Raw genomic sequence first — 13,582 nt, 5'->3', positions numbered from 1 at the left:
AAGAGAAGGGTAGATACACTCCCAGGGCGGATGACTAGAGGCTGGGGCGCATGAGTTGGCACCCAGAAAGTCATCCCCTGCGCCAGATGCACTTTGAGGAAAGAGGACTCACACAAAGGAATAACCCTAAGTTGGGTTACGGCGCTGTGAGGCCCTCTGTGTAGAGCAGCGATCAAGTCAGAAGGACACGTGGCACTAAGCACTGAAAACATCAAGGCTTTCCTAAAAGTTCGCTAAGGTACGCGTTAATTCAGTTAAGTTTCGAACGTTTCAAGGGATATTTTTATACGCTTTCAATGCACTTTAACGCGCTTTAAATGCGAGAGGTGTATAAAAAGGGACCTGGGGACGTTTGAAAAGGGGATCCAAGTTTTGACCTAATTTTCACAGTTTACACAGAGTCACAAAAACCCTAGTTGTTTCACGGCACACCCACTGTACGCCCGGACAATTAGGGCAACATAGGACTAGTTATTCAGTATTTCGACCAACTTCAGAGCATCCAGTCACGGTGTTCCGGTACGGAGGTGTGTCCCCTTTGATGTTTCTCTCTAGCTGACTTGATCGTCGGAGTGCAAACGGCCACGAGGGCACCCCTTTGTTCACTTCTTTTTCAGGTATTCACAGACGGAGCAGAACGAAGGTGCCCTAGCTCGCGAGGACGAGCCACGCATAAAGACGACCCTGGTCAACCGGCGGGAACAATACCCATGTGTATTCTATTCCCTTCTTCCTTGATTACTGTATTTCTGTATTGGTGTTGCCAAAGAGTGTTGTGTTTTCTTGAGGTGTTCAAGATCAACACTCTTGGTGTGGTTTACCAAAGGTAGTGTGTAATCTAGTTTTGATTGCATAGTGGTTTACCTAGTGGTTTTTGGGGACTGGATGTAGCTTTTGGTGTAAGAGTGAACCAATATAAATTTGTTTGTGTGATTCTCTCTTTCCTGATCTCATATATATCTTTTTTAAGTTGTTTTTATTAACTGATGATAAAAACAACTAGTTGAATCGTAAAAACAATCGATTGATTTTCTGGAAATCAACTAAAACAGTTTTATGCATTGCTTTCCTTAGTTTCTTTCTCTGTGATTCTTCATTGGCTTTCATTATACCTTCAAAGTTTGCGAAAATCTTTTATAAACAATTAACCTCCTCTTGTTTAAGACCATATATTCTAACATTCACATGAAAAAGACCCTTTCGCATCAGAAGCAATTTTGCACGTAGCTCAAGATACTTTATGACAAGACGTGGGTCAGTCATTTATAAAAGCCTATGCACACAAGTCACTCATCGAATAGTTTAGAGAATAAATTTTTCAGTTACTGTTTTAAAAAATAACCTCCATTCTCTCTTTCCCTCACTTTACACTCTTCCGCCATTTTTCCTTTTTTTGTATTCCTCTCTCGTTGTCAGAGCTCCTCCATACTCCTTCGTATCCTTAGGTACGCTTAACCTTTCTTTCACCATTAAACATCTTTCCGGTGGTAGTTTTACTGTGCCTGCTAGTTATCTTTTTGTTTTCCCGTATTCTAAAATGGATTATGATTTTTTTTACCCATGTGCTAAGACAGATTGGACTAGAGAAACCTATTCCTATACCTCATGGGAAAATGTTAGAGCTTTTTGGAAAGCTGGTTCCATCAGCAAGACTGATGAGAACCTTACCAAGGTATGTATGCGACCAAGATGAACCGGTTTGTAGGGATGAGTCCATTAATCCCGCCAGTCCCTTTTGCTCGCCAACGGGAAGACCTTGACTTCAGGGAGCGGAGAATTTGTGAGTTTTTGGAAAGACTCAATGTTGATTTTGATACCTCCACCATCCTAAAGCATGAATACCGAGTAGTAACCTTAAAGTCCTATATCGGTATAACACCTCTTTAAATAATCTTTGCATAGATTTTAAAATATCTTTTTATTTTTGCTTTGTTAATTTGTACTTATTACAAAATAGAATATAGATGAACAAAAGAGAACAGAGATGAACAAAAGAGTAAACTGAAGATAAAGGATATGAGAATGAATATCTCTTCTTTCTTTTATTCAAATAAAATCAAATGGTCTGAATATATACAAGTAGTACACTCATTCTAGGTTTAACTAAAAAGGAAAAGAATCAATAATTAAATACTAGAATCATAACACACAAGACAAAATAAAGGTTATTCACCTCTATAAAGAGAAACAACTGATAATTAGAAAAGACACCAAATTATTATTCTCTATAAAGAGAAACAACTGATAATTAGAAAAGACACCCAATTAATATTAGGATCCTTCTATAACTCTAGTATCCGTATCCTTTAATAGTACTACTTTTTTTGGTTGTAGAGAAAATGATGTTTTCTTTAAGTAAGGCCGAAATGGCTAGTCGCCTAAGGGAGATACGAACTCCAAAGTCCAAATTGGTGGTCGGCGCAGTCGGTCCTAGCACCGTTAACATTCACTCCAATCGTGAGAAACATACTACTTCGGGGTTGGTCTTCAAAAGAAGAAGATCGGACAATCCAATCCCTTATGCTCACTCGAACTGGCGATACTCCCAAGGTGGAGATTCTGATAGTAGATAACCAAAATATTGCTGGTTGTTTGAAGATAAAGGTGAGTTTATGGGATCCTTCATTTGAAATATCTTCTTACAACAAAACTCACTACTTTTTGGAGGATGACATTGCCCTACTAAAAGACTCTAATATGAGTCTTCTATGTGGTAATGCCGACAATCTACCTCGAAGTTAGAAGATAAAAAGCTGCAACAAATAAGTGCATTTAGAAAGAAGTAAGCCGACAAAGTGGATCGCCTTCGTTTCTTGGCAGTTCGTTGGGCTCAAGAGAAATCTAATCTTCACACCCGAGTTCATCAGATGGAAAAAGACATTCAAGAAAAAACTGATGAACTTGATAACAGCATCTTCTTCTAGGGAGGACTCCTTGGAGAATTAAGTGAGGTTTGCGGGAGCTTAATGGATGAATGAGGCAAGGAGAACTTCTAAGAAAGCATGGTTTCCTTGGAGTAGCCATGAGGTGTAGGGAGACTGATAGGTGAGGCCAAACCACTTGGAAAAGAGGGAAGAAATCAAAAGGTGTCTATCCTAGAGAGGTTAGAGAAATGAGAGCTTTAAGCTTGCAAATTCACTTTAATTGTAATCTGCCCACTTATTTATAGTGGAAGATAAAAATTCAAAAATAAAAATCTCTAATGAGAAGATGCAATGTCGACTCATGCTTTCCATGTGTGGCTCACACCTTCCATGCTAAATCCTCCCCACTCCTAGGCTGCCATGTGGATGTCCATGTGCCCCTTGCCAAGATAGTTTTCGTCCTATATTATACCTTAGATGTTACAGGGTTACATTGGGTTTAAAGATGCCCAATTGTTACCCTAACTAGTCACTCCTAACTCTAACTAGACCTATTCTACTATTGGCTCAAATACAACCCCAAAAACATATGCTACTATGCCCAAATATTTGGTCCAATTATTTTATGCTACTAGACCCAATACATGGCCCATGAAATCATAATTATTTTATACAATTTATTGTTCTCCTGGTTGGGCATACAAAGATAAATAAAAGCCCATTAGGACAATATTTTCAAATAAGTCCATAAACAAACTCCAGGTCTTCATCCTCCTTATTATGTGGTTATGTGTGGTTTGGGACTCTGCCATCATCCCCTCCTTCTATGCTTGTCCTCCAAAATCAAATGACCATTTGTTGGAGTCTCAAACAAATCAAATGAATTAGTTTAAGCATTTGTATAAAAATCAAGTTTATTCTTTGTTTGTTTTTCTATTTTATTAGGTTTCCATTCCTTTTGTGTTTCTATTATTTATGGCAAATAATCACAAGATGTAATTAGAGATGAGTATATAGATAGCTTGACCTTTACTTGTTGGTTAAATGTCAATTCCCCTTCACCAGTTAGCCACTGAAGTTTTTAAGGTTTAGAATGCTGAATGACAGGAAGGTTTAACTTTTCAACCAATCTAGTACTGCAATAATTACAACACGACCCACTATCCACAATGAGAGAACAAATTTTGACAATTTTTTTAAAATGTGTATGAAAAACATTATTTCTTTGTGATTCAGATGGATGTCTAGATTGATTGTCAGGGTTACGCTGAATCATGAGCAATTCACCCTCACTAGAATAGGTTTTCTCACTTATTTTATTCTCAATTTCTTCACTCTTACTAGTTTCTTCTTCTTGGCTACTATATTCATCTCTGCCCCTTAAGTTTACAACTCTTCTATTGGGACATTGAGATGCTACATGACCCCTACCAAAACACTTAAAACACTGAATCTTTCTAGTTTGAGTGTGTGATGTGTGCTCATTTTTAGATAGGTTATGGGAAGGTTTTGTAGATTTTTCTTTTGTATGCTCCCCCCCTCCCCTTTGGAACTCATCCTTTTCATAAGGTACAAATTATGAACTTTGTTTTTGACTTTATTCTTTTCTCATAATTTGTTGTTCAACTTTAATGCAAAGTTGAATTAAGTCATTTAAATCTCTATAAGGTAAAAGTTCAACTTTGTCTCTTATATCAAGTTTGAGACCACTTAAGAACCCAAATATGGTGGTATTATTTTCTTCCGTAATCCCTGCCCTCATCATATATAGCTTCATCTTTTACCTATATTCCTCTACACTCATATTTTTCTGATGAAGTCTTTGGAGTTTATCCATAAGCTCTCGGTTATTTAATAGGAAGGAATATGGCGGTGTCTTAGAGCACTCTTAAGATCATTCCAATATAAAATTGGAGGTTCATTATAGTGACGTCTATCACTCTCTAGGGAAGTCCTTCAATACATAGCGTAACTTTGAAAACTTAAAGTGGTTAGTGGTACTTTTCTTTCCTCACTAACTTGGTGACAGGTAAAAAGTTGTTCTACCTTCATTTCCTAATCTTGGTAGATTTCAACATTTTCCTTCCCATGAAAGTAAGTTAAGTCAACTTTGGCTTCAGGTTTGTCGCTTTTTCTTTTAGATCTTCTAGGTGTAGGTTGATAATAATCATGAATTCTAAGAATTTCTTCTTCAGTAGGAGAGTCACCAGACTTAGAACTTCTAGAATGTTAATTCTTTTTATATTTTCTAATATAATCACCTCTTTCTCTTTTCATTCTTAACTCCTCCTTCTAAATTGCATGATGAAAATATTTCTTTTTTCTCTTTAATAATTTGATTCTCATGTTGTAATTGCTTTAGTTGGAGTTATTGAAGATAATGAGCCATTTGTTTTAAAAGAGATTTTGTAGAACTCAAGTCACTTTGACTAAGGTGAGTAGTATGTTTAGACATGACAAAAGATTATGCTAAAAACAATTCACAAAGAGTTTGATAGGCTAAGTGCACTAGGTAGTTTCCTAGGAAAGGGAGGTGGACTACCACTAGAATCACTTAAGTACCAAGCCTTTCCTAGCCATATACTATCCCAATACACTTCACGAACTTCTCTCTAAGCAAATTCTTAGAAACAGAACAAGATGAAAACACTACTAAAATAAGAATCTGAAAGCAATTAAACTCCTAAAATTAGAAACCTTAAACTAGACGTTTCCTAGGTGAGGCTTCTTGACACTTGGGCCTTGAAGATACAATGAACTAAAGCGTAAAAATTAATCCACTAGTTGAAAGTTTAAGAACAATTACAACTCAAAGCAATACAATCAATAGGAAAAAAATTTTATACACAAGATTTCTATGCAATGCACTCCAAGTGTTTGTTCCTCTTGCTTTTGTTGTGGTTTTGTGTTGCTTCTCTGTGCTTTACCTCTAAATTGCTCAACCTTGATTGATCCTCGACCTTATGCCCCCAATGAATTCGTTTTCACCAAATTACAACTCCAATAATCACCAAGGTATTTAACTACTCCAAATTAGAGGTCAAACAATTTTAAAACAACAAAAACACAATTTGAAATAAGTCCTACTTCAAAACGAATTTATGATTGACATACTCAAATGATTAGACAAGAAAATTAAAATCAAGAAAATAAGGCTTACAATCAAAGGCTAGCACACAAATTGAAGTCCTAAAGAAAGCATCTAGACTAGATGCATACAACTAAAACTACTATAGAATTGGTAAGAATTTTTTTATAAACTTGTTGGATTTATGTTGAATTTTATATTTGGATTCACGTCTTAAATTTTTATCACCGAAACTTCAATCAATAAACTTTGTCACTAGAATTTGGCCAAAATAGTTCACCAAATAATTGCAATAATATTTTTTAACTCGCTGGTCAATTCAACTTGGTGGAAACAACTCTTTTGTACACTGTTCGTAATTGATTTTTCATTTTTTTTTCTATTTTGAATTTTGATGTATTTCTTTTCTTCTAATTTTTCTCAAAACTTCAGAGTACTCAATTCCAGAGTTTCATATTTTTTTTTGTTAACAACTCAAATTGTAGTAAATAGATTTCAATCAATATTCAATTCTGGAAAACTTTAAAAGAGAGGATTCCTAGTTGATTTAAAAAACAAATGTCACATAAACTCAAGACACAAAGGAATTTATGAAAAGAAACTATTTTTGAACTAAGAACAAGTATAAAACTAAAATAGGTAAAAGCTAAAATGCACCAAACAACTCAAATTCATATTATATGTATGACTCAAATCAAAGCAAATAACCAAAGCATTTAGAAAAGCTCTTACACGGTTTAATGACATTCATGGAAACACATGACTTGAAATTAGATTAAAAAACAAAATGACTCAAATTAAAATAATTGCACCGATTGAATTTGAAAGGAAACTCAAACAAAATTAAAAGCACACGCAATTTACTCAATGGAAGCCTAGAAACTCCTATGGATGGTTCAAGAACAATTAACACATTTGATTCGAATAGAAATAAAAAAAGCACCATAAAATGGTAAGAAAATGTAATTGAAACAATTCAAGACAATTAAGAACACAATTGAGACAACACGAAAATAAGAATAAAATACTAGAAGTAGAAAATACTTAGCTCTTGATGAACCAAAGCTCTAGATGAACCAAGGCTCTATATACCAAATGATAGCACCATCTTCATCTAGTGAGGATTCCTTGGAGAATTGAGTGAGGTTTGCGGAAGCTTAATGGATGAATGAGGCAAGGAGAACTTCTAAGAAGCCATGGTTTCCTTGGAGTAGCTGTGAGGTGTAGGGAGAGTGATAGGTGAAGCCAAATCACTTGGAAAAGAGGGAAGAGATCAAAAGGTGTCTATCCTAGAGAGGCTAGACAAAAGAGAGCTATAAGCTTGCAAATTAAGCAACATAACCCTAATTGTATTGATCTATCTTTCATGTAATCTGCCCACTGATTTAAAATGGAAGGGGCTGAACATTTTGGAGCCAATAAAAATTCAAAATAAAACTCTCCAATGAGAAGGTGCCATGTGGATACATGTCGAGATATTGAAGAATAACGTTGCTAATTCTTATGGGGTAGGTTTTGAGGCGACTTTTGAGCAAACTGCCATCGTTCATCCTTCCATTTATTTACTTGAGATAAATCCATGCAAGGTGGTAGTTGATGGGAAATTGGCAGGGGCTCCTTAATCATTTTCTATGTTTATTTTTTGAAAACTTTTAATTTTTGTGATGCCTTTAAATTATTTGTTTAAGTTAAAGTACATTTCTTTATGAAATTTAATTTTTGGTTTATCTAAAGACTTAATCATGTTGTTATCCTTCAGGGACTCTCCCTGATACTGTCTTACGTCGAAAAGATCGTAAGAGACCAGTGGGGGAGCCTGATTGGCTCTATACTGCTCCCTGAACAACATAGAAAGCTGTGTGAACGACGTCACGTGCCCATCAGGGAGGCTAATTAACCAATCTAGCGTCGTGCCCGCCAGTGTGCTCATAAAGAGCTTGCAATGCACCGCGTCTGAGCCCCCAACCAACATCATCTACGTGTGGAAGGTCGTGAGATGAGCCTCTAGGTCCACGAACGTGGCTGGTATCACGACGTCCATGATCGGCTGTGAGAATGGCATTGGGAAATCCCTGGGTGGTGTGGCAGGTTCTTGCTTTTCCACCTCATGTTCCCCTGCTTGATTCTGCAAATTCCTACGCAATTCCTCATTGGTTCTGCGCAGTTCTTCGTTTCTCACTTGTGACGTGGCCAGATCAATCTGGATGCATTCTTGATCAGCCCTCGATGCCGCCATCGTTTCTTGGAGGGCACACATCGTTTCCATGATCTGTTGCAGGGTGAGGCTCTCGCCTCCATTTGGTGCAACAGATCCTTGCCTCGTGTTTCTCATCTTGATGGATCTTCGCTCTGTTCTTGTGAATGGGACAAAGTTTTAGATCGTGCCACACGGTGGGCGCCAAATGTTCTTGCCGATTGACTTGATTGCCTTCGTATGTCTAACGACGATCACATGCCCAATTCTCTTTACCTTCGTTCGTGCCTTTCCTTCGATCAAAACACCTGAAACTGCAAAGACAAAGGGGCGCCCTAAAGGCCGTTTGCACTCCAAACGCTCAAGTCAGTACTGGGGCTAGGAAACACCAAAACTTAGCAGTAAAAGCTTTGTGTAAACTGTGTTTATCGCGTAAAATGTTGCGTACCTTCTTAGGTTTATTACTACCCTTTATATATTCTAGGGTTTCTGCTATTTTCGCTTTAGGGTTTCTGAGGGTGTGCCTTAGCACCGCTATATCTTAGGGCTATCTAGCGCGTAAGGCTCCCTTACTGGAGTGCAACCTCTAACAGAATGACCACCTAGGTACCAACTCGTGCACCTAATCTCTGGGGCCATCCGTTCTGGGGTGCCCTAGCTGTTCACGTGCCATGCATGCAGCCTTCCTTGGGCACACAACCCTAATGGGCCTCAGCGCCTCTAATGGTTCTTTACTTGTGTTGCGCATGAATACGCTATTCACGCCACATGCATGGACCCCTCGTGATCTAGGCTTCCCCTACTGATAATTGGGGTGTTGTCTGGGATCCACCTCTCGTGGCTCAGCTTTGCTGTTTGAGTCACCGATATCCGATGTCACATCGCCCTCACTCTGTTGTCGAGGACACATCAACACATCCTGGTGATCGACGTCTGACCACTCTTTGGCACCTTGGCTCGCGTCGCTCGCGAGACACTTGCCCAAACCGCTCGTGGGACCCAACTTACGTGACCCACCATTACCAGCAGTCAACGACGTCCGAGGACTGGTCGATACATATTTAATTAAATTCCTTATAAAAATAAATAGATTCTTTTAATCTTAAGGAAGATTTGACGAGTCCCTTGTAGGACCAGTGATTTCACCTTTCATGTTTTGCATTCGTTTTAATTTATGGGGCCAAATCAAAGATATGTGTTATTAGTTTTCATGAGAGAATTAAATTAGTATATGGTACCTTGTTATAAGAACAACCATTTGTTGATGTAGGGAGTTTGTGTCCAACAAAAAGAAAGAAAAAGGTGAGGGGGTACTTAAACTTGGCCCTCTAATTAAAAATTGAAATGCAAAATTCAATCTCTTAAGTCAATCTCATGCATATTGTTGAACAATTAAAAAACATTTTAGCCGGAGTTGATGGATTGTTGTAATCAAGTTCAAGAACAATCCAAGTTATGATACTCCTTTCTAGTTATGAGTTGATGGGTTGTTGTAGTCAATTTCAAGAACAAATCCAAGTTATGGTAGTTTTGTTAATTATGAGTTGATGGGTTGTTTTCAAGAACAAATCTAAGTTATGGTACTCTTTTTATTAGTTATGGTATTCCAAGTCTTTCTTACAAAATCAATTTATAAAATGAAAATTGTTTCTATTTATATATATTGTAAATTTAGTTTATTCCTGATTAATATAAGATGTAAAACATAAAGAATTGAAAGAGTAAAATATTTAAGATAACGGATATTTGATTCTTAAAATAAGAATAATAGAAAAACAGATGATTTTAGTGAATAGAATCTTTCCACATTAGAGACTAAGATTGGAAACCTAAAACATGTCACAACTCCCTTTTCCTATAGCTATGATATAACATATGAATCACTCCATACATCTTAGGAGGGAAGTTTCTCGATGGCTTTAAATGCAATTGCACTAAGCAATAAGATGTCTCTGTCGAGAGCTGCAATATAAGGATCGTTGAGCTTTGCTGCAGCTAAGGCCCTATCACAAGTTGTAGGTCCATCACTAGCCACTCCAGCATCATAACTTGCAGTTAGATCATCTTCACCCAATTCACCCAATGCACTTTTGAAGGATCCAATCACTCCATCATAGAGGGTAGTTGCACATTCTTTAAGGTTTGGTGAAGGGTGTTTCTTCAATTCTTCTTTTAGGAACTTTTGGGTTTCAATACCCTTTTTCATGGCAAATCGAAGGATGAGTTTGCAAAGCTCAGAGTCGCTTTTAGCCCCAGCAATTCGAGGATCACCTTTGAGAAGTTCAAGGCACCTAGCAGCGTTCTCCTTAGTTTCGCCACATAAAGATTCATGCAAGCCAATTCCTACTGCTGCCAAAGGAGCATGAGAAACTATGATCAAGGAAAGAGAGAGCAATAAAATGGAAAATGTTGAAAAATTCATTGTATTTTTCTGGAGAAGAAAGTGGTGAACTAATGGTCCCTTTTATCTTTTGTGGAAAGAATGATTTGTTAGATGTTATATGTGACTTTTTATAATCGTTCTCTAGGTTACCATAATCAGACTAATCTTAGTAATGTATATATAATGAATGGTGTATATGGGGTGATGTAGCATCTTTGCTATTTTTGTTTGTGAATATATTTTCCTTTTTTTTCCATCCAAATATTGAAAGTAATAAGAAAACCTAACTTTTTAGTTGTGAAAATTTGATTGTATCCCTAAAAAGGCACTAACCCTTCTATTAAGGTGTGATATAATTAGTCACCATTTATTAATAGTAACATAATAATGCTCCAAAATTTATTTAAAGAAAAAAAAGTACAATCGAAATATTAATTAATTAAAGTAGGTATCAACGTCTTGTCTTTGTTATCATGCACTGCTCCCTTCATGTAGACAATACAATTTGGACAAATAAATTAATATTGCATTGGATATTGTTATTAACATACTTGACAGTGGTATTTGTAACTTAAGAATTGGAAGGCAATGCACATGTATACTTTTATCTAATCAATGACTCAATGTATCTTAATTTCTTATTTTGATTGTGTAATTTTTTTTTATCGTTAAAAAGATTAAAAAAATTAGAATATTTAAGGAATAATCCGTATACAAATACTTTAAAAGCAAAGTTTCCAAACATAAATATATACCTAAAGAGTTAAAACCTTAGATCATACCTCCTCCTAAGAAGAGTATCTAGCCAACTTTGATTATTATAGTTACCCTCTTATCTAATCTTTCATAACTACATAACTTTGTACACTAACCAATATTGAGTATAACAGTTTCACCAATAAACAAAATTCCTAAATAACATTAAATCTATTTGATTATGTAATTTTAATTTAGATATAACACAATTCCTAAATAACATTAAACATATTTGATTATGTAATGTTAATTTAGATATAACAAACTATTTGAGTAAGTCATGCTATGTTTTGATATGAGCTACATATCTTGTGTTGTGAGAATTTCATTTTCTATCACATATATCTTATGCATTTAAAAAAAGTTTTTTTTTTTTTTCAAATTCCTCTGAATTCACCACCATTTAACAAGTGTAGATATAATTATTTACTAATAGTAAATATCATCAATCTTTTGAGTATACAGAGTTAGGTATATGCTGATAAAAAAAAGTTAGGTATAAATAAGCTTTTACTTTTAGTCTCTTATAAAATAGTTTGATATCTGGTATCATTTCCATTTTATAATTTTTAGGTTAAATTGGAAATCTATCTTCTCCATATAACACTTTTTTTTTTTATATATTTTGGTATTAAGAAAAAAAAATACTTACATTTCAATACCTAAGTGAATTTTTTTAATAATAAATTGATTCTTACCTAGTAATAATATAAAAAATAATGTTCACTTATCTAATATGTTAGATTTCTGTGGTAACTTAATTTCATGTATAAGAGGTTTTATTTTAAAGAAATGGTTAGCTTTAAAAAAAGGAAGTTTGAATAGAGATCTGAAAAAAAAAAAACCTTTAAACCTTGACCAGATAATCTAAAGGTTTTGAAATATGTTCACAGACTTTTTTTTTAAATTCTTTAAAAAAGGATGACCAAGAGTAGACGATATAGGAAAACGAAAAATAATGAATACTTGGTTTATACTGTTTCACCTTAATTCGGGTTATGTTTAGTTCTTCTCCACAAAAAGGGTTTCATCACAATACAAACATTGTTTATTGATACTTTTAGCTTATTCAAGTGCACAATGTCAGTCTTGATTACAAGGTAATCTCCCTTGAGATTAAATAAAAGTATATAACGTCTTTCCAAACTAAATACATGAGGCCTCTTTAAGATATGAAAGAGAAAGAATATCTTAGTTGAGAGGATGTTACAAAAAAATGCTCATTTCTTCTAAAGTCCTAAGTTCATAGTAGCGAAAGTGTTCCTGCCGGTTGACTCGAAACGTCTTTATACACCTACGTCACTCTTACGTTCAGAGTTTTTGCATTCGCATATGCTTTCCCTATGATGAACACCTGAAACACAAAGACAATGGGCGCCCTCGCGGTCGTTTGCACTACGACGCTCAAGTTAGTACTAGGGTTAGGAAACACCAAAAACTGTATGCTCTTGCTATTGTGTGTGTGTAACGGCACAAGAGAGTTCTCTCTTATCCAGTTTGTTAACTTACTATTTATAGACCGAAACTAGGGTTTCCTGTTTACCTGAAATGGACCTTTTTTATGGGCGGGCCCAATACTGTTGTTACCTCACTCTTAGGATAACCTAGCGCGTGGGGTCCCTAACTGGAGTGCAACCTCTGACGGCATGACCACCTGGATGGCCCCTCGTGCACCTGATCTATGGGGTCACCCGCCTCTGGGAGTGCCCTAGCTGTTCACGTGCCATGCATGCAGCTCGCCCCTGAACGTGACCCTTGCAGGGCCATATCCTTCTAGCGGCTCTACACTTTGTGTCATGCTTGAACGCGTCATCCACTCTACACGCACGGGCACTCGTGATATAGGCTTCTCCCTTATTGATAACTGGTGTGTGATCTGGGATCCACTTCTCGTGGCCCATCTCTACTGTTTGGGTTTCCGATGTCCGACCTCTCCACACTTTCTAGCGGCAAGTCGGTACATCCTAATGACCGGTGTCTGACCACCCTTGGTTCCTTGGCACATGTGCTTTGCGGGGTGCTGGCCGGCCTGCTCGTGGAACCCACTTACGTGACACCAACATTACCAGTGGTCAGTCAACGCTCGGGGACCGGTCGGTACACAAGCCGCCCCAGCCTCGAGCTGTAACTCATTCAGCGAAGAGGCTAAGTCCTTGCCCTGGGTGACCTACGTGGCTCTGTGCGACAGGACGTAAATACGGCGCTAAAGTGACGTCTTTCTGGGCCTGTGCACATGTGTCTTTGATCAACGACTAGGGTTTATCGTTGCTTACGCTTCTTTGTTTGCTTTTACATTC

The 13,582-nt window shown here is 36.8% G+C and overlaps 1 protein-coding gene across 1 annotated transcript; it reads right to left on the bottom strand.

The window, feature by feature from the left end:
* Positions 1-9,875: 9,875 nt before the first annotated feature.
* Positions 9,876-10,624, bottom strand: LOC137836448 (uncharacterized). Its single transcript, XM_068645160.2, has one exon. It carries the CDS (start codon positions 10,566-10,568, stop codon positions 10,041-10,043), a length of 528 nt encoding a protein of 175 aa, XP_068501261.1. The 5' UTR covers positions 10,569-10,624; the 3' UTR covers positions 9,876-10,040.
* Between the last annotated feature and the right edge of the window lie 2,958 nt (positions 10,625-13,582).

The sequence above is a fragment of the Phaseolus vulgaris genome, chromosome 4, assembly GCF_051622355.1.
Source record: "Phaseolus vulgaris cultivar YP4 chromosome 4, ASM5162235v1, whole genome shotgun sequence".
In the NCBI taxonomy this organism is placed as follows: domain Eukaryota; kingdom Viridiplantae; phylum Streptophyta; class Magnoliopsida; order Fabales; family Fabaceae; genus Phaseolus; species Phaseolus vulgaris.
This window is presented reverse-complemented; position numbering and strand designations above follow the sequence as displayed.

What these genes read in the sequence shown, in the direction of transcription:
- LOC137836448 (XM_068645160.2), bottom strand. Translation starts at nt 10,568, where the DNA reads ATGAATTTTTCAACATTTTCCATTTTATTGCTCTCTCTTTCCTTGATC.